The sequence below is a fragment of the Clytia hemisphaerica genome, unplaced genomic scaffold, assembly GCF_902728285.1.
Source record: "Clytia hemisphaerica strain Z4C2 unplaced genomic scaffold, Clytia hemisphaerica genome assembly, whole genome shotgun sequence".
NCBI classification, from domain to species: Eukaryota; Metazoa; Cnidaria; class Hydrozoa; order Leptothecata; family Clytiidae; genus Clytia; species Clytia hemisphaerica.
In genome coordinates, this window is record NW_027103824.1 from 675,107 (window position 1) to 699,327 (window position 24,221).

The 24,221-nt window shown below is 34.6% G+C and overlaps 2 protein-coding genes across 3 annotated transcripts in view; both read left to right on the forward strand.

Annotated features, from left to right (window-relative positions):
* LOC136806695 (putative Polycomb group protein ASXL2) overlaps nucleotides 1-2,945 on the forward strand; it is a gene marked incomplete in the record, with an annotated part of 12,726 nt that extends 9,781 nt beyond the window's left edge. The window contains 4 exon segments of the mRNA XM_067063288.1: nucleotides 57-130; nucleotides 437-468; nucleotides 883-1,018; nucleotides 1,663-2,945. Of these exon segments, the coding sequence (XP_066919389.1) occupies nucleotides 57-130; nucleotides 437-468; nucleotides 883-1,018; nucleotides 1,663-2,295 (875 nt within the window).
* Nucleotides 2,946-4,586: 1,641 nt separating this feature from the next.
* On the forward strand, nucleotides 4,587-21,997 carry LOC136806696 (interstitial collagenase-like). 2 transcript variants are annotated; one of them, XM_067063289.1, is made up of 10 exons: nucleotides 4,587-4,678; nucleotides 15,095-15,241; nucleotides 16,826-16,946; nucleotides 17,371-17,498; nucleotides 17,991-18,225; nucleotides 18,660-18,881; nucleotides 19,676-19,958; nucleotides 20,344-20,477; nucleotides 20,788-20,928; nucleotides 21,342-21,997. In XM_067063289.1, the coding sequence occupies exons 2-10, from the start codon at nucleotides 15,161-15,163 to the stop codon at nucleotides 21,578-21,580; spliced, it is 1,584 nt and encodes a 527-aa protein (XP_066919390.1). In that variant the 5' UTR covers nucleotides 4,587-4,678; nucleotides 15,095-15,160; the 3' UTR covers nucleotides 21,581-21,997. The 2 variants fall into 2 exon arrangements, with proteins under 2 accessions (XP_066919390.1, XP_066919391.1); XM_067063290.1 differs by lacking the exon at nucleotides 4,587-4,678 and having other exon boundaries at nucleotides 15,035-15,241.
* Nucleotides 21,998-24,221: the final 2,224 nt, after the last annotated feature.

The window sequence follows — 24,221 nt, forward strand, 5'->3', positions numbered from 1 at the left end:
AATGTTTTTGTTTAGTTGTTACATAATGGTATCAATCTCTTTTATCTTTCTTTTAGGTGACCTAAATTCAGAGATCACCACTAGGGCAAAACAAGAAATCAAAACTTACACAAGACTAGACCCTTGGAAGGTAGGCTTTTTTTTGAAAGGGAGAAACCAGTTTTTTTTTCATATTCGGATATTGTCATAGAGAGTTGATTCATAGAAGTTACACCGTGATTAACAATATTGTCACAATTAGAAATTAAACCCAAACTAGCGTCATGAATTTGCATAAAAAAGTTTTCATCTTGTATTCACCCCCCCCCCAATGATTCGTTATGTAGTTTAGATGTTAAAAATTGTTGTTACTGGGCTAACACTTCACCTAATTATTTTATCCCCCTTATGATTCTCAGTGCAAATTTTTAATCACTGTCTTTGTCGTTTTTTACAGGTCAAATATTTTGAACCAGTTTACGGACAATCGTAAGTATAATAATCCTATTTGAAAAGTAGTATCCAATATTTGTTTAAGTTGGCTCTCCAAAACAAGTGGCCGTCGAAAAAGTACTTGAAAAATATTTGATCCGATGATCCAAAAAAGCTTAAGTTATTCACTCCTCTTTTTTATTCGGGCATTTCGGTCACTCAAAGATTATTGTGTCATAATTGCAATAAAGTTATTATTATCCTCGTTTACCTGGTCATTGTTTATCACATACCACCTTTTAAGCTTTGTAAAGTGAAATTCATTTCATTTTCGAAGTCTACGAAAAGTTTTACAGTTTCTTATTAGATCAGCGAGCACTGAGATTCTCACTTAACTTATCTATCATTTTTAACATTTATTAGCTGCGAAATTTATAGCAATGAATTTTATTTTGATGACCACCTTTACAGCTCTGTCAAAGAAGACATTCCAGAAGATGAACGACCTCACGATAACATCAAACCGATACAATCTTCCTGGGTTCCTTTCCTCAAATTCGCTGAAAATTCTACTGGTGAATACGAGAGATCATTGTCCAAAATTCAGGTATTCATATATTCATATTAATGATAAGGATGTATTTACTTTGTGCTCAAAAACTCGACTTCTCTTTTGTGTTTTGGTGGCAGTTTAATAAGAGTCCTGCTTTGAAGGTGAGTGCTGGAGCCTCACCCAAAAGTCGGTCCAGACTTTTTAGTAGAAGATGCATGCAAGTTTACTGTTATAAAAATAGATTTTGGGGTAAATATATTTCCTTGAATTACAGGAAACTCAAACGTCGTAAATTGCCTAGAAAGCACAATGGAAGCTCATTCATATTTAATAGCCTAGAAAGTTTCATTTTTCAGGCTGTCTTCCTCTGTAATCTCTGAATTTTGACCCATTATAGATAACTTTAACGCCAATTAAGCTTCTTGGTCTTTGCAGATCTCTACTCTATTTGGAATAGTTCCTTAATGCTGGGAAAAGTTTCATGGCCATATAAGATTAAAAAGATCTCAAGTGAAGCAAGGAATATATTGATATATCTACACATACGTTTTAACACTTCTGCCCAATTGAAAATAAAGCTATAGTTATGGTTTGTCTAATGCTATCATTACGATTTTCTAAAATCATGGTTTAGATTAAGGCTAGAATCGAGCTAAAATAGATTTTAATTGTTGCTTTTTTGATCGTACTTTTTTCAGGCACAAGTGAAAGAAACGAGGGAGAGAGAAGCCAGAGAGAAAGAAGAAGCGGACCGCCAACGAAAAGAAGAACTCTCTCAGCGTTCAAACCTTCTGTCGGCTCCCACTTCATCCTCGTCGTCCGCTACTCCCAACAAACTCAACAAAACGCCTTTCCGATGTGCCCCACTACGTCACCAATCGTCTCTAACACGGTCACCGCATGCTCGTTCGCCAATGACGACGCGGCCGCCCACCAACCGTCTCTCATCAGTAGAATCGAGTAAAGAGAAAAGTAAACGGGCGTTAAAGCGTGCACAATTATTGCAACGTAAGAAAATCTTCGATAAACAGTTAAAAGACGCGAAAGCACGGATATTAGAGGACGCACGATCGAACAGTGTGATAAAAGAAAATCGCAAACAATTTCTAACACGATCAGCTTCATCTTCATCAGAAACGGAAAAAAACTTAACCACTGTAACCTCGTCAAGTCCTTCAAAAATTCTACCAACCGCTATCAAGAAAGATAAAGATCTAACAAAACTTTGTATCGTATCGTCTTCGTCTACAACGTCTCTATCATCGTCCTCTCCTTCCTCAACTAACATCAATACAACAAAACTCTTCTTTGACAACAACGACCACAATTAATCCTTTGTTGCAAAAATTCATACACGACAGCGAAACAGCTGTTGCGGAATCATCGTCACAATATGTTGCGCAATCCTCTACAACAACAGAAACTACCTCGACAGACTTAATGTCAAATACAACGTCTACAACCCTAGCATTGGCGACTCCGAACAACACTTTAACGACAACCAGTACGACTACTTGCAATCATAAGAAAACCGATACTACGATCATTAAAACAGCATCGAACAGTAAAATTATTCAAGGTGCCGCTAATTTTGGAACGAATTCAAATGGTTCATGCCCTTGTAACGTCAAAGCTATGTTTCTTTGTAAACGTTGTGGCTCAGCGTGGCACGGGGATTGTATAAATAGTGACAAAATTTGCATTTCTTGCTCATAGAGTTTATCCTGTTTGGTCTGTTATTTCTATTTTCTAGCACTGCTGTATTTCAAATTATTATTTTTTTCAGATTTTGAAATTCTCTTCAATCTCTTTTATATATTTTTTTCCCAGTCACCGTTTATTATTATAATAGTATATATAATAATTCATTCGTTTTTAAAAATCTCGTTGGTTTTAGAATTGTTGATTTTAGTTCAACTCATACTTTTATTTATTTTTGTAGAAAAATATTTGTTCAGATGTTTCTCTATCCTTCACCGAACTTGGTATATTTTTCCCGATAACGGTCTGAAAATGTTAGAGAATTATTCATGAGTCTGAAATCAAATATTTTAACAGGAAGCCTTAAAATTCTTAAACCTTAAGGCTTAAAGATCTTAAAATTTTCCTTTAAAACTCTTTGGTGTTATTAAAATACTACTAAAATTATAATCTATACACGTGGACTCGAAATAGACTGTTAACGTGGTTAAAGATACCGAAAATTATTATAATTCTAAAAAATATTATTTAAAGACAAACTTTGAAACAAGCAAAATATGTATGGAATTATTTACTTGAAAGACAAACTATCATAGTGTTTAATCTTTTTCGGATAAAGAATTTATCTCCAAACCTTTTTCAATATATCTACAATGTCTGGATCTTTTAGCTTTCACGTTGCTAATATTTACAAACTTTTGAGAGGTCGTGTTTAAATCAACCTTAAGCATTATACAGGAAAGATAAGAGGAAACCTCAAAAGATTTTTCTCACCATCAAATATTTTTAAAATATCTAAAACAGCCGACTTTTCGGATAAAGTTTACTAATCTCAAAAGGCCTAATACACAATGGGATATCAAAAATTAACTAAACGGAAAACTAAAAACTGATAGTTGAATATTTTGTGTTAAAATTTGAACAGTATAAAATTTATGTAAACAAATTTTAATATTTTTGAAAACATTTTTTAAGGTATGGTAGGCTGGTATCAACAAAAAACGGATTTGAACGGCTTTATGTAAGACAAAGAATTGGGTGTTAAAAGTTTATAGACCATAAAAAAGGTGAATATTTTTTCTTCGAATTCTTGTTTATGTTTCTACCTCTTAACTGACGTTATTTTCCTTTCCTTATCTCAGAATATGGATGTGAGATGAAGCGGTCTCACGTGGAGAAAAATATTGTGTCGTCTGTGAGGTAAGATGGATTAGTTTTGCATCAAATTTCATTTTTTTATCAATTTTTTTTGTTTATATTTTGATTATTCTAGTAATTAACCTTTTTTGATTCAAAGACTGTGTTTTTTAATCTTCTCATGTGATATGTGAGTTGCTATGAAGTATACATGAACATAAAGTAGATTTCTAAACGCATATTTGACGTTGTGGTTGCTTAGTAAATAAATTTTCAGTTCAGATCAGTTAGCTTGAAGTTCTTTTATGCTGTACAAATTATCTGATTTATTTCTTCACAATGTTATTGACTTTTACACTTGAAGTAATTCCTTCTTCATAATTTAAACGACATCAAACTTTGATAGGAGTCTAGCAGCGTTGCAAGTAAAGTTTATCCTTGGCATCAATGCTTGTAACATGATAGGCGGAAAAGACTTTGAATTTTATAGAGAGGTCTGAGTACTAGTATTAGTCGAAGGGGCGAATATCTTTTTCCATCGAGGCATTTTTAGTTCCTAGATTCGATTCAAACCATAATATTGTAGCACGTATTTCATTATGATAGTTTTGATTAAACTTAGACTTATCTGAGGCGGGATTTACGTATTAAAGATACGGAAGCTATAAGAAACCACAGATTCCATGTTAAACAGATAGCAAAAGTTAAGCAGTCACATTTTGAATCAGTTTATGTACCTTGTCACCAAAGTCTCTGACGTTGGTCAATTTTTTTCTTTTATAGACTTGAAATGAATCAAAGTTTCGTAATGACAAGAAAATTTTAGTTGCTGCTGTTTGGAAATTATTTTGGGAGGAGACAGCTCAAGTACTTTAGGTAAGTGAAACCTACATTTTTTAGATTTCAGTTTTCACTTGTGCGCCATTTAGATATCTAATTTCTGTGGTAATATTCAGGACACGAGCTGAAACTTGCTACTAAGCATTACGCAAAAGTACGTACTTTATAATCATAAGGCTAAAACATGAAAATTTCCATTGTGGGTCAAAGCTTTGATAATTTCCTCGCAACTAGTCTTGACCCAACAACGTGATAATCAATCATAATTATATGTTGATTATAACTGGGTTGATTCATGATAAAGATTATAATCTACCTCTTACGTTTTTACAAGACCATATCTCTCTTAATGAATAATTATATGATTGACCGTCTGACCTTATGTGATGTCACGCTGTCAGCAGGATATTTACCGTCGTTAGGAACAACCTTTTCAATGTTATTGCTATTATTCCTCCACCATCCTTTTACCTAAGTTTTGCATTTTTACATTTAGGTAGAAAACCACCGGAGTTTTATTCTCACTCGTGTTTCTTCTTATAATTCTCAAAAAGCAGAATAAAAACAAACATTTGAATAAAAATATCCACAAATTTTGAAGCTTTCGGATGTTCTTAACTTTTAAAGTTATTTAATTTTTAATCCTACAAATATTCTTAACATGCTCTTATTTTCACCATTTTGTGAGTAATTTTGTCCATTTTCCTAAGAAATTGAATGATTGTCCGCGAAGCCTTCAAAAAGTTCTTAGCTTGGTCTTAATACTTTGGCCATCGAAGCCTAATGTTCTTATAAAGTTTGTTCTTATAAAGAAAAGTGTAATCTCGGGTGACTTTTAAAAGATGATTTAATCAGTATATTCTTATTAAGTGTCAAATGATGTTCATTAACCTTTACAAGTGTCGTCTCTTACATAAACATGAATCAGAAAGTATAACCTCTTAATATTTGTCATCAAGTACATGCACGTTTTTTTATAAGAACATCCAAAAATTTTAAAGCCTTCGGATGATCTTAACTTTCTGAGATTCAAGCCTAAAAACGTTCTTAACGTGTTCTTATATTCGCCCTTTTTTTGGAGTATTTTTGTTTATTTTCCTAAGAAATTGGGTATTTTAGAGTCCACAAAGCCAAATGTACTTAACTTGTTCTTAATGTTTTGGCCACCAAAGCCTTATGTTCTTATGTAGTTTGTTCTTATAAAAAAGGGGAAACCTCTATTTTCCATGGTAGGAAGTCTTAAAACCATGTTGCTAGTCTCAATTCAATTCAATGACGCGTTATTTTTCATCAGCAGCATCCAAAAACAACTGATAAAACTAAATTCATAAGTATTTGGGTTTTTTGTTATGACGTATCTCTTGTGTTTTTCTTTCAATGTCAATTTAATAAGCATCACGTATTTTTGGCTTAAAAGTCTCCAGCTTTAGTTCATTCTACAATTAAACAGTAATAGTGTTCAGTATCGATAGGTTAGCTGATGTTCCTGTTATTTTTCAATCATGTAGGCCATGTAGCTACTTTCACTTAATTGTAAACTGGCTGGTTATTGACTTATTGACTCGGTATCGAAAGTACTCTCTGTCCTATATCAGATTGGCTGGTTTTAGAGAATTTCGTCATGTTATAGTAGCGTAGAAAGGAGGGGCGCAAAATTTGTGTATTAGAGCAGCTTTTTACGACACTGTAATTCTCTATTCATAATATAAAAAGATAATTACTGTCTCATGAAAATCTGCTCTCCTGCACAAATTTTGCGCCCCCTTGTCTACGTTAATGTGCTAATTTTATGATTTGCTTGATGTACTGACATGGTATAAACGAAAGAATTTATGTTTTTTAAGCATTCATTTAGCATTTATTGATCAACCTGCATTTAGATAAATCCCATGCAGTGATGATCCGTTGCTAGTGAAAGGTGTTTCATCAGTGCTTCATTGTACAAATAAATCTTGTAATTAAGTCAGTCTTAACCATATCTGATCAGTAAATAATTATATGAATTATGGTATTGTTTTTATGAGGATTAAGTAAAGACGAACTTTCTTCGAGTGTTATATTCGATTATCTATCTACTCTTTGAAAGAGACTTACTTGAAAAGGACCCGAACTTGAACTGAGTTTTTTGAACATCGATGTTTTTTAAAGCTGTAAATTTTGTTTGAAGTTAATATGAGAGCTAAGTTTACAGGTAGGTCGAAATGAGTGATAATTTTGAGTGGACTAGTTGTCTGTTTTACAACAAAATTAATTGTGGTAATCCAATAACTTTTTAGTAACTAATTACTTTTAATGGCCTCTATGGCGATATGATATTTTAAGTCTGGAAATAGGGCTAGAGATTGAGGAGCTGGTTACTGCAATTGCTGTGAAGGGAAGGTTATTATTTTGTGACCACGATGATGTCTTTAATGATATAACAATAGCGTCCAGTTTGAGGTCGTTGTTGTTATTTGCTGCCCGCGTAGTTTGATTATTCGCCCGATAGTGTCATTTGTCAAATGGCACTAGAGGGCTAATAATCAAACTGCAAGGACAACAACGAACGAAAACTCAACGCTATTACTATTATTCATATCGGGCATTCAAACAATGTTTTTTTCTAGCGTCAGCCAAATCTTTTCGCTTCAATGCAATCTCTTCAACAAATTTTTAGCACCTTGCGAGCGAGTGGGCCGCAAAAACCAAAAAGTGTTTTTTTCTGACGTTATTTTAGTCTCTTCGCTTCAATGCAACAACTTCAATCCGATTCCGAGCGGGCCGCAAATGACGTTATTTCCCTATACCCGGGTGGTTATTGATATTTCAGCCCTCTAAAGCCTGGCGCTTTAGTTTCCTCAGCGCGGGTATGACAATTTGAGTCACCAAACCTTTCAATACCGCCCGCCGATGACCGCTATATGGATAATAATAATGGTTTACAGTAGTCTATACTTACGTAAGTGTATGCATTGCAGGGCGTCTTGTGTTCGATTTCGTATTAAGGTCAAGGATTCGGGTTAAGGGCTCTGACCATGGTCGGAAAATTGATTTTAGTATTTGAACATAAAAGTTATGTTTTAAGTTCTTTAACACTTTTAACAAAGAATTGCCTTTATAAATTGCTTTGAAGAATTTAATTACAAAAAAGAGTTATGAACTTTAAAAAGACGTTAATAATATGTTGCATCGCCTTCTTTTATAAGAAGTGCTAAGTTTTAATGGGTAATTAACCTTTTTGTTTCGAAGTTTTTTCAAACTGTCCGCAAAGAATTGAACTATTTTAAATTTTTCGGAAAAATTTTCTAGATTAATGCATCAAAAGTTATGGCTATCTTTTCTATGAAAAATTGGGATGGAAAATTGGTCAAAAGGCACTATTTTCAAGATTTTGAGACAAATAAACTTTTAGAAAAATTTTCCGAAAAAGTAATTTTAGTTTGATAAAAGATACACCATCTACAGCAAAAAAAATTTCAAAATGTTTTTTCTCCGCCGAAACTAAGCACTTCAAAGTTGAAATACTAAACTTCTTTGCAAAAGTCTTCATTTTCTTCTTCATCAAATTTTATTCATTGCGATTCTTAAATTTTCAGACTCAAGGATAATTGGCCTAACAGAAAATGTATAACATGCCACAGTTTTGTGGGCTACATCGAGTAAAACTTTACATTTTGTAAGTGGCAAATATGAGAAAATTCACTATGGTCAGAGCCCTTAAGGACAGTTGTCAAATGAAATGATTATAAATGACATGTGTTACAGTTCAATTTCATACATTGCCTATGTTTTCACGATTCTTAAAATAGTTGCATAACTTTTTAGTGACTTTTTAGTAACTTTTAATGGCCCTAAGCACACATTTCTTGATATTTTAAGTCTGGAAATAGGGCTAGAGACTGGGAAATTTTTCTAAAAGCTTATTTGTCTCAAAATCTTGAAAATAGTGCTTTTTGACCAATTTTCCATCCCAATTTTTCATAGATAAAATTGCCATAACTTTTGATGCATTAATCTAGAAAAATTTTCCGAAAAATTTAAAACAGTTCAATTCTTTGCGGACAGTTTGAAAAAACTTCGAAACAAAAAGGTTAATTACCCATTAAAACTTGATATTTTAAGTCTGGAAATAGGGCTAGAGATTGGGGAACTATGGTTACTGCAATGGCTGATCGCGAGCTGTGAAGGGAAGGTTATTGTCTGATGACCATGATGATGATTTATAAACAATGGATTACAGTAGTATATACTTATGTAAGTACTGCAGGGCGTCTTGTGTTCGATTTCGTATTAAGGTTAAGGTTAAGGACAGTTGTCATTTGGAATGATTATAAATGACATGTGTTACAGTTCAATTTCATACATTGCCTATGTTTTCACGACTTAAAATAGTTGCATAACCTTTTAGTAACTTTTAATGGCCCTAAGCGCTCGAGAAAGCGTTCATTTCTTGATATTTTAAGTCTGGAAATAGGGCTAGAGATTGGGGAACTGGTTACTGCAATGGCTGATCGCGAGCTGCGAAGGGAAGGTTATTGTTTGATGACTATGATGATGATTTTAATAATAATGGTTTACATTAGTATATACTTATGTAAGTACTGCAGGGCGTCTTGTGTTCGATTTCGTATTAAGTTAAGTAAGGATTCGGGTTAGGGACAGTTGTCATTTGGAATGATTATAAATGACATGTGTTACAGTTCAATTTCATACAGCGCCTATGTTTTCACGATTCTTAAAATAGTTGCATTTTTCTATCGCATAACTGTACACGCTTTTTTTATAAGAATGGTGTAAATCCATTTCATCCTGGAAATTCTTGTCTTTTTTGGGAAAATCATCCTAAAGTATTTTAACAGCGCATTCTTAGTTTAAGATCCTAATTCATACTAGATTTAACATTTAGTACATACGTCTCAAGCATAAAATGGCACTTTAGTAAAAGGAGTGAGCCTTACTTGGGGATAATTGATAATTTATAATTGAAAATGCTCTTAAAATGGCATTCTTATCCTCAGTAGCAAAATTCCATGATGGTAATATTCTTAGCATATTCTTAGTTTTTTGGCCATTTTCATCATGGATTATTAAAAAAAGCGTGTAAATTGAAATCATAATGAAATCAAGATTATCGAGTATTACAGTCGAGCTTCATACATTGGCTATTTTTTCACGGGTCACAAGATTGTGTGTGCTGCATTTTTCTTTCACACAGCTGCAAATTAAAATAAGTTTTTTACGGTGTCGAAATATTTCAATTTACATCACCACGCTTTTTTTATAAGAGTATACTTTATAAGAATATTGGCCAAAAAATTACGAATATGCTAAGAATAAAGCATCATCATGGAATTTGGCAACTGAACCTAAGAATGCCATTTTTAGAACATTTTACCATTTAATTGGCATTTATTGCCCAGCAATGCTAAAAGGTTCCACAATTATGCCAAATTTTTGCTTGAGGTACGTATTACATGCTAGATTTTTGCTGGGTTTGGATCCAAACCTAAGAATAACGTAAGAATATTTCAGGGAAAATGAAAGGAATTAGGTGAAAAAGAAGCTGATTCGCGTACTTGAATCCATGCGAAAATAAATCCACTTAAATTATTTGACAGAAACTGTCACAATCAAGTATCTCAATGATACAGACTTGAACACAGATGTCACTTGAAACAATTTTTTTAACCTGTGGCAATTAGATATAATGCTCTATCTACACTAACTATTTCACTATCATCCCTTACAGTGGTATGAATCTAGAATTTGAAGATTCATTCGAAATCTTAAGATTTTATAACACCAACATAACACCGAAAATTCGCGATTTGTTTATCTTGGCATTGAAAACATGGTAACGTTGCAGTAAAGAAAACAACAAAACTTAATTTATCATTTACGTATCTCTTGACACAAGGGTCTAAAAAGGGTTTGAAAAAAACAAAATATTTTTGCTGAATATATTATCTTAAGTGAAATGTTAAAACATCATTTTGGCATCTTTGTTTGTTTGTGTGGCTTGCGTGTGATGACGGGTTGGCGAGGATTTTGTTTTTCGGCTAGTCACCTTTCTGTAGCTTGAATATTGGTCCCCAATTGCTGGAAACTCGAGAAAAAAAATCTAATTCAGAAACTTGTTTGTCGAAGCAATCGATTTTATTTTGGAGTATATTTTTAAGAAACGGGATCGGATTATTTTGAAGCACAGCAGAAGTTTTTTTCTCAGGAATATCGATCAAAGAAATCTCTCTACCAAAAGTATTCTGACGATCGCTTTTTGCATATTGTCCTAGTTTTATTGGTACTTTGATAGAATAGAACTTCTTTTCGAGGGCTTTTAAGCAATCTCTCTTGAAAGTTGAATCAATTTATTGAATGTCGAGCCGGCAAAAAAGTGACGAATCTGAAACAAATACAAAAGTTTGAACAAAATGCATTGAACAAATAGTAGAACAGTAAAAGCTCAAAAGTCAATAGATCTCATCATTTAACGGTCCGATGGAAAAAGTTAATATGTAAATAAAATCTATTAATCACAGGTAAACACGCCATGGGATAAATGTTTGCCCAATTTAACCACATGAAACCTCGTTGGATTGCTTCCCTTCAACCCAAACAATATTTTCTTTTCAACTTTCTGAAAATCTCATTCATTTTTGTCGTATTCTGGTGTAGAATAGAAAGTTAAATTTTTAAATGTTGCTTTGAGAATTTGTAAAATGGGCTTATAACGCCATCTACTTTTAAATGTTCTAGGTAATATTATACTAAGTTGAATAGTCAAACGAGGTCTATTAACGTTATTTTAGTGAATCTAGTCGTTTTAGCCCTCATTGCAAACGGCTGTAAAATTTACTGAATACTGAATACTGTAATGCCGATTTGAAACAAGAAACTTAAAAACAAAAGGGTGTTTTATTAAAAGTTCTTTGTTTAAAATCAGCAAGGTTCAAATGGGGGCCCGGAAAACGTGAGTTACAAAAACGCGAGTTACGACGAATGTGACGTCATAAGTCCCGAATTATGACGTCATAAGGAGACTTTTTAACTCGAAAATGTTATTTACAACCTCTTCCCGTGTATCCCAGGCTTTATTTACGTTACTGATTGACGCCAGCCAATGCCAGGGTATTATCTAGCGCTATCAGTAAGCATCAAAAAGCTGATAATGCGCAGGGAACGAGGTTGTGTTATTTACTGTTCTTATATAACTCGAATTATTTTTTTTTAATTCTATTTTCGATTTACGTAACTCGAAAAAAAAGGTAATATAGATATTCAAGTTACCTAACTCAAACCCAAACATTAAGTTACAACATTGTATTTTGAGTTATCTCAAAGCGACCAAGTTAGCCAAAAATTCCAGAGAGCAGGCTTTTTCTTTTTTACAAATGGTGTTCGTAATCTTTGTTCGCTAGACCTTGCAGTTTCTCTATGGTTTCGCTCAAAAGTTATTCTCGATTGTGTAACAAACTTTTGGTGTTGCACAAAGAAATACGAATTATATAAATTTTAGATTTTTTGCCATTTTGGTTTTGTCTAAAGATAACTCAAAAGTTCAAGTAATGTATCAAAGTTTCGAGTTACATAACTCAAGATGGCCGACGTTTAACTGTCAATCTTGTGAAAATTATTTTTGAACATTGAAAATTTTGATTACGCAACGAATTGCTGAAAAAGAATCAAGTATAAAAATGTTCAAAAGCTGATTTAGAAGAAAACCATGATTGCAGAAGCCGGTGATCCCGCCACAGTAAACAGTACGCATCAAGACGAACCGTCTGTTCCATGTGTAAGGTGTTGAAAACTGTTCCGTACTGCTAGAGGTGCTCTTCAACATCAAAGACAATGCAAAATAGTCACAGATCGAGTCCAGCTACCACCAGAACCAGAAGCAGAACCAGAACCGCAACCTCAAAACAACAACGAGCGAAGCCCAAAGAGATTTTACTGGGGAGATATCAAAGGGACTGACTTTGAGAGACTGATAAACAATAGTTATGAAAAGATAGTTTATTGGCGAAAAAATCTTTTCAAGTTACCGAGTGGACGTACAGGCAAAGATTTCATCCGAGAAGTGACAAGGCTACTCAATTTAACTGTAAAGAAATCGCTGATAAATGGTGCAAAGAACTTACTCTTCTTTCAGAAATAGCGGTAGCTCAACCACAATCAGCATACACGTGTTACACCAGCGGTTACCAGCATCGTTTTTCGTTTTTTTTAGAACAATTCCAGAAATGGAAAACTACTTAACACCCATCGAAACAATCGTCAGACACCAACTCATTCCAGCCATTACAGGGGGTAAAATTGTAAATGACTTAAAAAGAGACTTGTTATCATTACCACCTAGACTGGGAGGCCTCGGTCTCAAAAACGTATGTGAGTTCGCACCCATCGAACATGTAAACTCGAGACAATTCACCAAACATCTACAAAACCAAATATTGGACCTCCAACCACCAAATGACAATGAAGCAAAAACTAAAGCAGCGATCAAAAACGTACGAGCCGAGACCAATCACCCTTGACGGCGAAGGACTGACCACGGTGGTCAAAATAGGCTTTTTTATTACCACTTACTTAATTACTTAAATCCATTATCCTGTTCTTTATCATTCTTATAGCCTTAGAATAATTTTTTTTGCCCTAAATATTTTTCAAACTATTTTCCAAAAAAAATCAAAAAATTTTTTGAAAAAAAAGTCATCACGTGACCGAAAAATACGTCATCAAAATTTAAACGAAAATTTAAAGTTGGTATTATGCTTAAAGCAACATTTCCAAACGATAGATCTTGACGAGTAGTGCTTAAAAATGGGGTCACTTTTAATTTCAGCTTTTGATTAACTCAAGAAATTTAGAATTAAAGGTATGACCATATATGGTAAAAAAACGAATTGCAGAGTTTAAACTGTATGTTCCCGATATACTTAAAAGCTGAAAACTGACATGAAGGAAGTTATGGTTAAAAGGAAATTTTCTATCTTAAGACTTAGGGAATTAAGGCCTGTAATTTTCTGCTAGGTCAGATTTTTTACCAAAGACGGGGGTAAAAATGAGGGTTTTCCGTTTTTGAAAATCGGGAAATCGGGAAATCTAAAAATTTTCAAGACAAAAATTTTCTTTTATTATTTTGAAGTTACGTACCAAGTTTGAAGGCATTTTGATGATTCTACAAGGCTCTGTAAACCTAAACATAATTCGCTGTGTGACGTCACAGGCTTAGTCTATGTGGGCAAAATATAGCTACTTTTTACCACCGTGGACGCACAAAACCGCGAATACGTCCGAAGGAGCACGACTTGACGTAAGCGCAACTGGGTTCTGGACACCTGGCCAAAGAGCATTTTTTGATATTAGGGTCTTTGACCTAAGCGCTCGAAGGTACAGGGGTTTGGAGCTCAGCAAGTGCTTCCATCGAAACGAAAATGAGAAAAAGAGACATTACAATGAACGTGTGAACAGTGTTGAAAATGGTACTTTCACTCCATTAGTATTTTCTACAAACGGAGGTATAGGACGTGAATGCCAAACATTCTACAAAAGATTGGACGTGATGCTTGCTGAAAAACGTGGTGTACGTCTCCATGAATCAATTTCGTTTATTTGATCAAAGATATCATTCAGCTTGTTGAGATCGTCTTTGTTATGTATTCGTGGATCCCGTTCCATTTGGGGGAGGTTTCAGGGGTCTTAGTAAAGTAAGTATATTCATCTAATGGCTGTCGGCGGAGCCGAGAGTGAGGGAGTCTATCCCCTTTTCTATTTGCGCTAGACCTGGGAGACCGAATGCTGAGGTGGAGCGCCACACCTACTCTCAGCTCCCAGTAACTTACCGCTTAGATCAGATTACCCAATCTAAGCTACTCATCTGCTGAGTTGGCGGTGACCGGGGATCGAATCCACAACCCTGAGATTGTAAGGCGAATGCTCTACCGACTATCAGTTGAAAATAAAATTAAAAAAAACTAGAGTTCGTTTTAAATGTTTACGAAGAACAATGTACTGGCTTCTTTTGACAACAATTGATGTCAGTCTTTCGAATCGTGTTGTTTTAGCGTGAACTTGTTCACGTGGCGGCATTTCGAAATCACTAATAATATTATATATTATACAATATATATAAATCACATGTAATATATAGGTATTTTATCTTGTATTTCTGAAAGAGAATTTTGAAGGAAAATGAAATAAGATCCATATAATCAAAATTGCCAAAAATGATTTTTCTTTCAAAGAACAGATGAAACTGATAAGACCCGTTTGCTTATTCATTGACGTGAGGCACGTTTTTATCAGTTTGAGTTATTTATATATCAATACCTTTCTTTTTCTAAAATGACAGATATTACATATCTTCACTATATATATAACCCTAGACAACAATTGTGATTTTATTCCATTTAAAATTTTCAACTGAGAGGACAGTTAGATATTTATTTTGAAAATCCATCAATATTTCTTCAGACTACATTAAAGATATCTAAGACGAATTACCATTTAAAGAAAAGGCACAACTATCCCTATTTCAAGATGTTCATTGCTGATTTATTGGTCGTGTGTATGATCTCCATGGTTACTGCCAAATCATCACAAATATCGTCAACACAATTGGTAAGTTTTGATTTTCTTCTATTTTATTTTGGCACACTTGCTCGTAGTTTTCCGTGAATCTCCGGGCAGATCCTATTAGCGAGTTTATAGGACAACGGAGTAACTGAAGCGATTCGGAGTAACCCGCAGTTCTGACCCGCGAAGTCGAGGGCGGGTGAAAGTGTTTGTTGCACTTTTGAGGACGGCGAAGTGACTTAAGCGATTTGGAATAGCTCGCAGTTTTGACCCGCAAAACCGAGGATGGTAAAAGTACTTGTTTACCGTCGTCCTCAGTTGATCAGGATCTAGACAAATCAGAAGCTAACCGTCTCCGCTGTAGAAAAAAACACATACATAAACTCTTTTATGATTTGCCCTGCTTTTGGTACCGCTCTCAAGTCTTTTATTCAAATTTTGGGATGAATGTTAAATGTACTTTTGAGCACGGTGATTGGCGGAAGTAAATCAATCGAACCAAAATATATGCCAATAATGAATATTCGCTTTCGACTTTTTGAATAAACGGCCTCTAAAGACTTAACCACATTGTTGTATTAAGTCGGTTTTCCACTGAGCTGACCCCGGCAAAATGGCAAAATGGGTGCCGGGTATGTGCGAGCCATAAGGGTACCTTTTCTCATTCCTCAAAAGTCTCTCAAAGGGGTATAAATTCAAAAGTTAGTCTCTGAAAGGGTCCCAAAATCACAAAAATCAAAAATTTCTCTCTCAAAGGGTCACGATTTCCAAGAATTTTGACCAAAATTTGGTGAAAATCAAACCAAAATTTGGAAAAAATGGACCAAAATTTAGGAAAAAGTCTCTCAAAGGGTCCCAAAATCACCAAAATTTTGTCTCTCAAAGGGTCGATTTTCGATTTTCGGCTCGGACATACCCGTCACCTCGCAAACCTAGTACTCCCCCCCCGGAGCTGATTTTCCGCGCGGGGTTGAATTTTTCTGACGTCGCTTACGCTAGCACACGCTCTCTATATATGGTCAATCTTCTCAAAGCCACTTACCCATTGCAATTCATATTTTTCATACAAACTCCCGAGCTTTCGACCCTCGGACCTAGCGGAACTAAAAAAAAAGCAAAAATGAAAAATAGAAAATTGTTTAAACTAAATTGACCGAATTTCTTCTATTTTTCTGACCCTCAGTGTGGGATTGAGATTTAGTTTTCTGATTTTTAAACCCTTATAGAACTTCTAGGTTCGAAAAAACACCTTCCACTACCTAGGTACAGAAACTTAATTGTCTAATCAATTAGATAAGCTTACCAGATCATCACATTCGCCGGACCTCTTTAGAACAGTAACTGGTGTGAATGGATGATCTGTATAATGATATTTGGTTTGGTACAAACGTTTTGAAACGACTTCTATGATACTCTAAGCTAACAACCCTTCATATAACATTAAAATTAACTCGCTAATCATGTAATTTAAACCTTCCTGGAAAAAAACCTTTAAAATCGAAACACCAGTCACGAGACATTTTATTCAACTCAAATGTTTCATTTCATCATTAAGACCTACCACATCGTGGGACTGTTCAAACGATTAATGAATACGTTGTCTCGACTGTTGTCTCATTTCTTTTTCAGAATTATTTGAGTCGGTTTGGATATTTCAATACAAACTCAAAGATAGGGAGTTTAGGAACTCGAGAGACACTAGATGAAGCGATCAAAAAGTTTCAAAGATATTCTGGCTTACCCGAAACAGGTAAAAATCATTGTTCAATCAGAATGCTATTGACAATCAGGTACAATCTATTCAAGTCTAAAGGCAATTCTTCCTTTAAAGGTTTGGTTTAAAGCAGGCATAATTATGTCTTTTAGTGTTTACCGTCTCATTGAATGAAACTCGATTCATTTTAATTGGAACTGTTGAAGAATAAGAGGAGGATTTACTGTGTATGTAAAATTGATACCCCAACATTTAATTAGACACTTTTAAGGATGGATCAAATTTTTTTCGCAGCTTCAATCTTGATTCGAAATCGCGATTATAAGTTGCAGTTCCATTTCCATTACAGCTCTTTTTCATAACGGAACGGGGGAATTTCCAATAATGGTAAACTAAAATGATGGTCTTTAGAAAGAACAACTGCCGAACGTATATTTTTCACATTTTCACACTTTCACAGGTGAGGTAGACGATTTGACCAGAGTTCAGTTCAACAAACCACGTTGCGGTGTCAAAGACATCAATGCTGGTGATGACCCTTCACGCAAAAAGCGATATACTCATAGAGGACTCTTCTGGCATAAGAAAGTGAGTACCTCCAACTTTGGTGCAATTTTACTGCAATCGCAGTTATCATTTATAAATGGTTAAAATCATATTTTTTTGTTTTACATTATTGGATTTTTTTGCTATGGGACTAATGTGTAAAGTGTCAGACTACTGAAAACTCCCTTCTTACTCACTCTTTTCATTTGACTTTCAACCCGTACATAATTACAATTGCTTTGAAGACCCGTTCCCCCACAACAAATTCGACCTGTATTGCAATGTCGTTTTGCTCCAGACTCTCGTTTACAGTGGAAATAAACGGCTCAAGTTTCGATGTCTCAAATGTCTTGCAATTCGATTCATCGTGATCCCTTTGGGAAAACCTTAGACTTTGTTTTTCTAACTGGTTCCTTTGGAATTCGGGTTATGGAGACTCGATTTTTTAAACTGCAAGCCAGTACCAACTTTACCCCATTACCCTTGGACTTTTAACCTCGAAAAAATTAATCTTCGAGTCTTTTAACCTTTTAGCTTTTAACATACCGTATTGAGAATTGGACAAACGATTTAACACGGAGTGACGTTCGTACCACAATACGTAAAGCGCTTAGTAAATGGGAGAAAGTATCAACGTTGAAGTTCCGTGAGAGACGTGGCGGTACGGCAGATATCATGATACGTTTTGTACGTAAAGAGCATAATGATGCGTATGCTTTTGATGGGCCTGGTGGTACATTGGCTCATGCTTTCTTCCCTGGTCGTAATCGTAAGCAGTCTATTTCTTCCGTAATTCGTATAATCATTAACTCCTTCCCAACCTTAACAAGCACCTCAGCAAAAACCGAGATTTTTCATCACGTTAGTTGCGTAGAAAAAACGCGGGTTACGTCTAGTATAGACTATCCCAACTATAGCTTATTTTAGATGTCCGCACGCCTTTTATTATGCAGTGATGTAGTAACGTATAGCCCAGATAAATTCCAATGTCTCGGACGTTCTTAAATTTTTGATTTTTGACGTAATTCTTCAAAGTTGATTATAGCGTTATAAGCTCATTAATTTTGTCCTGGTGGGATGCTCGTAATACCTGTCTCGAGCGATGTTTCCAGATTAATTCGCAAATCTCTGTCGCTTTACAAAGCTATTGGTGTAAATTTGGCTGCAACAATAATCATAAATTTACAATCTCTTTATTTTTAGCATTAGCCGGAGATACACACTTCGATGATGACGAAACCTTTACATTACGTAATTCACGTGGAAAAGATTTCTATTGGGTAGCTTTACATGAGTTCGGACACGCCATTGGTCTCGATCATTCAACCGTCAGAGGAACAGTTATGTTTCCTTTTTATAATGGTTATAAAGGCAAAGATGTTGAATTGAGTGAAGATGATATTAAAGGAATACAATCTATGTATGGTAAGAAATACCTTTGTTTTCTTCTTTGGTGAATTCATGATATTTGATATTCTTGACGTAATGTTTTACGCGGAACCACTCCGGGTTTGTTTTTAATTCAACTAAATTTTGTCTAGTTTCCCGCTAAAATATGTACTCCTTATTCAAAAGTTATATCTCTATCTTTTTCTTAATTATAATGTCTTATAAATAAGGAAAGCTGCGCCAACTTTTGAAGGCGACCCGATAGCTAATTACCCAAAGGTATGGGAAGGCGCCACTGTTTCTCCCATCAAGTACCAGTACTAAACACGAAGTCTTGCTTTGGTATGACCCGGTCGGTGGACTGAATTACGACCTCGTGCACCGAAGCCGAATGTCCTACGGTCGCATTTTATCAATTGAATTCGTTCTGCTCTACACTTTCTATGCATCAAAATCTTTCGGATTTGAAAGAAATTTTTCTAGCTACTTCCGAACATTAAACCATGCGTCATGAGACACAAAACTTTTTTATTGTCTCATATTGACGCGTCACTTATGCACAGGAGTTTTTGAAATAGACAATACCTATCTCTGTAAGGAAGAGAAGTCTATTTCATCTAAAAACTGCCTAGACAACTATCTGAGAGGTGAAATTGAACTCTGGAAGGTCCTCCTGTAATCTAACTTTACATTACGTCATAACATTAAATAAATTTACATAACCGTGTGATAAAACCGCTCAAGTCCAGGAAACACGAAGTGCGCTAAATCATATTTTTAGATCGTTAATTCTCCCTGTCTAACGTATTATGTTTGTATATTTATTACAGGAAAACCGAAAAATTACAGACCCAAAGTAGTAACACAAGACAATCCCGACCCTGATCGGCCACCAAAATGTATAACAAAAGTCCATTCAATCACAACCAACACACGGACAGGCGAAACCATCATTATTAACGGTGGCCACATTTATATATATGATAGCCATTTGTTGAAACACAGGAAAGGTCCAATTTCATTATCAAGATATTTTCAAAATGATAAACTGGTCGATGTTGATGCTTCTTTCACATTACCTGATGGAAACACAGTTTTTCTTCAAGGAGAAAGGTACGGTTGAATTGGTTTTATCCTTATTGATACCCCTGTATCACAAGCCCAATAGTGATTTATCTGGCATTTAATTATTGGTGCAATATTTTAAAGTGAAAATTTTGATGAAGATAGATAATCCTGGTGAACAGTCTGAACAAGGGTAAAGAGACGACCGGGAACAAAGCTTTCTTTTTGTACTAATATTGAAATTTTAAATCAATTCGTAATTGGCTCAATTTTCCAAGCCTATATCGTTAAAAATATTGTCACTCAAATATCATCGTTTTTTAAGTAACTTATCATGAGCAACGAATGATGCTGTTTATTCTCGTAAACTAGCAAATAGATAGGTTTCAATCAACTACAAAACCAACTCTATTTTTCTACTCTAACATTTTAGCTCATGGGAATATAGAGGTCGCCATATGATTAGAAGTGATCTTTCACTAACTCGGAGAGGTTTCCCAGAAGAACTTCATAACGTTGATGCAGCATTCTTTTGGAACAAAGCAAGAAAAGTATATATTTTCAAAGGTACGGACTCAGACTAATTGTCTTCTTAGTAGGTCCTGGGATGAGTATTGGTGATAAGATTCTGATTAGCGGGCACCATCGGGGAAACGGGTTAATGTCTGCTTTAGAATTAGAAGGTCCGCCTTTTGGAAACCTTTTTAACGAGGATTTGTCTAGAGAACGACCGGGCAAAATGAAATTATCCACTAATCAGAGAGGTTGATATTTTAGTCTGTTAATTGAAGGTTTTACTGTATAAGAAACTTAACACTATGATAAATATATTAATGAAAACATTTCAACTAAATTGTTTTAATCTCTAAATTTCCAGGACACCAATACTGGCGTTATAACCCATGGAAAAGAGAAATAGACCCAGATTATCCGAAAAACATTAAAGGTTTATGGCATGGTATACCTGACAATATTGATAGTGTTTTCGAATGGAAAGAAAAAATATTCTTTTTTAAAGGTATGTACAACCTAATTTCTTTGACTCTTGATAGTTCTTACCTTTGTAGTTGTTTGATATAATTCTTAATTTTGAACTTTGAAACAACTCATCCTACGAGCCTTTGATCCCCGCCCTAATATTGATAATCTCAAAGGAAAGAGTGCTAATGATTCTTATGTCCCTCGGTTGCTGAAATGCTTCGATAATCACTTTACATTATGATGTATGAGCCTCTCCAACAATTAAGTCGCCGACCTTGTTCCCTGTGTATTATCAGCTTTTTGATGCTTATTGATAGCGCTAGATAATATTCTTTGGCGTCCATAAGTAACATAAATAAAGCCTGGAATACACGGGGATGAGGTTGGCGAGTACTTCATATGCACTAATTATTTAAAAAAATTCACGACGAACTTCAATTTCTTTCGTAGGTGATGAATATTATCGATTTGACGAAGATCGTTACGAAGTGATGAATGGTTATCCGAGAAAAATAGATAAATTCTTCACATGTGAAGAGAACAATAAGAAATTAATTAGAAGTTATCGTAAAGAACAATTACGCGGTGACGCGACCGAAAATCATTCATATCACTTACATTCTTATAGTAAATTATTATATTCATTTTTTACCGTTTTTACAATTTCAGTAATTTATGGACAATGTTAATTTTAGAGGTTAGAATTTTTCTGTACAGAAAATTAGCTCTACTAGATCGCCAATAGCTTTGCCGGAATTACAGATTATATAGCAAAAACAATGCCCACAAACTCAACCATATCTCGTATTTTCAAAAAAGCAAGCTTTTTAATGAGCTGTCAAGGCTAGTAGATATTTTTAGCAATCTCGTATCCAGAGCTATTTCAGCCACTTTGTTTCTATTGATAAATGAAGTGACTAGGGATGAATCTGGATATTTACTTATTTAAAATATCGATAAAGTAAGCATTTCAAAATATTTCTGTTTAACTATTTTTTGATTTGTACATATCTTGTAAATTGGATGTTACAATTTTTTTAGTTTTTTTATACCATCGCCTTTTTTTCACGCACAGCAAGACATTTTTATGTATGCACCAAACTTTTATCACAGGGTAATCTTTTAGCAAGGAATTCAAATAAAGTTCTCTTTGTCAAGATTTCTCTGAAGCCCAAAGTTTAGATCTTTTATTTAAACCAAATACAGCTGAGTTCATATAGATCGAAAAGTCAAGAATCAAACTAACTGTTCAATTTACAGAAAAAATCTGGGGTATTAGACTGGCAAAACAAACTTTGGGTGCTCTAAAATTGATTGTGAAAAACACCAATGTTCATTCACTTTATATGAATGATCTCTCTGTTTTGCCACCATGTGGAAACCATCATCGGGAGAATTAGTCAAAACTCACGTGGAGATGGTTTCTACATGATATCAAAAAAGTAAACATCTAATAAGCCAATGGACTTATTACGAAAAGTATTGAATGTGTTTTCGTCAAAAACGTGTCCGATTTTTATGAAGGATCTATATTGGTGCAGTTGTCAGTTCTTCTCTTACTGAGTAACAATCTCTCATGCTGTTTGAAGTATTTGTGAATTCATATTGCTAAGTCATTATTTCTACTACGTTGAAATTTATTAGATTATTTTATATGAAAATTATTTCTTTCATGATATTTTTTATCTTGCCGTTGCACAAAATACCTTATTTCTTAGTTCTTCAGATAATTTTATTTGTAAATACACGGAAACATAACACCGATATGAGTAAGCCTTTTCATCCCTTTTAGATGGTACAGATCCAATGCAATTATAAATTAGAGGATAATACTGGAATATGGAAGTACTAATGTATTCAAGTCTTTCTCGTCTTTTTCAACACTTCAACACTTGGGTAAAGAAGCGTTCACAATATTCAGCTAAACTTACACCAGTAAAATTTTATAGAAATACCATTCTGAATTTTGTAAAAATCTTTTCCGTCATCTTTTAACGGTTACGATTCTATGAAAAAGTAAAACTTCCCTAGACCATCTGTTACTCTTTGAAGAATAGTAAAATCATTGAGACGTGCGGACAAAAACTCATTCAGTATCCAAATCGTTTTGAAGTTCAGAGGAGAAAGCCAAATTGTAATGCTCATGGTATTTTTTACACGTACAAAAGTAATATCGACAAAGCATTCAGTCCTTTCTTTTATAAGGTTTGATCAAAGATTTATTATACACTGGATAAACGACTCATAAAACGATGGAGAGCGATCATTGTATTTTCATTGTTTCAGAAAACAATTGATGTTCTAGCTTTGTCCGCAAAGGACAACTGCCATGGCGGCTCGAAGATGTCTGATTTTTGAAAATGCTTATCAGTCTTATTTTTAAAAAGTTCTCTAGCTCTTTCTTTTTGTATATTTTCAGAAAAAAAGTTTGAAAATAAGGCTAGCATTCCAAGCTGGATACATTTGTGAAATTTGGTGTGAGAAAATTATCATTAGACAAGAAATTCAGACAAAATGCTTATAATGACACGAAATTTTCAATTGGAAATATCTTTCCAAGACTGTTCCCAGAAGAGCTGAAATTAACATACATAAGAGTTGAGTGTCTTGGTTCCACTGTGGTATGTAAATCCTTCGGAGGCACGTGGTGGCAAGGTGCTTGTTTTGAGGTTGAAGTTTGAAATTTTCCGGTGTCAACATTAAATTTCTTATACACAACACGTCTTTTGCATCTTTCTCACAGCTTGAAACGTCATAACGACTCATAATTAGCAATTAAGTGGAAGACTCTGACTCTCACAGGAAAGTTTTAAGTCTCTTTTGGGAATTGGATGAGTGATTTTCGATAAGAAATGCAATAAAAATGCTTCGAAATATCATTTAATGAGGGAAGGAGAGTGAACAATAATATCATTACTGCGAACATAGCTAGTACACGAGAAATCGGCAAAAATCTGTTACTTGTATATCCAATGTATGATAAATCCTTGATAGTATCATTGTAAAATTGCTCATACGAATACTTTTGCGGATGTGACAAGTGGTGGACTTACCTAAACTAGAAAAAACTAGCTTTTACATCTGGCTTAAGAGAGATGATGAAAATTAGACTCAAGACACATAAATTCTAATCTACCAACTACAGCACGCAGTTGAAGGATAACCTACCAAAAATACCGTAGGGGGCTCCACCATTGTTGTTCGTCGTGATGTAGGAGCCGAAACGACATCCAGCAGTGGTCATCACGTGATGTGCGTATCCTGTAGCTGTCGGTGGAGATCACATGGGTGTTTATCTTTACTCACTATCTACCATAAGCTATTAAGCAA

Coding starts and splice junctions, on each gene's coding strand:
- LOC136806696 (XM_067063289.1), top strand. CDS start 15,161: ATGTTCATTGCTGATTTATTGGTCGTGTGTATGATCTCCATGGTTACT. Junction 18,882..19,675: donor AGGAATACAATCTATGTATG/GTAAGAAATACC, acceptor TATTTATTACAG/GAAAACCGAAAAATTACAGA. Junction 20,478..20,787: donor AAAAGTATATATTTTCAAAG/GTACGGACTCAG, acceptor CTAAATTTCCAG/GACACCAATACTGGCGTTAT.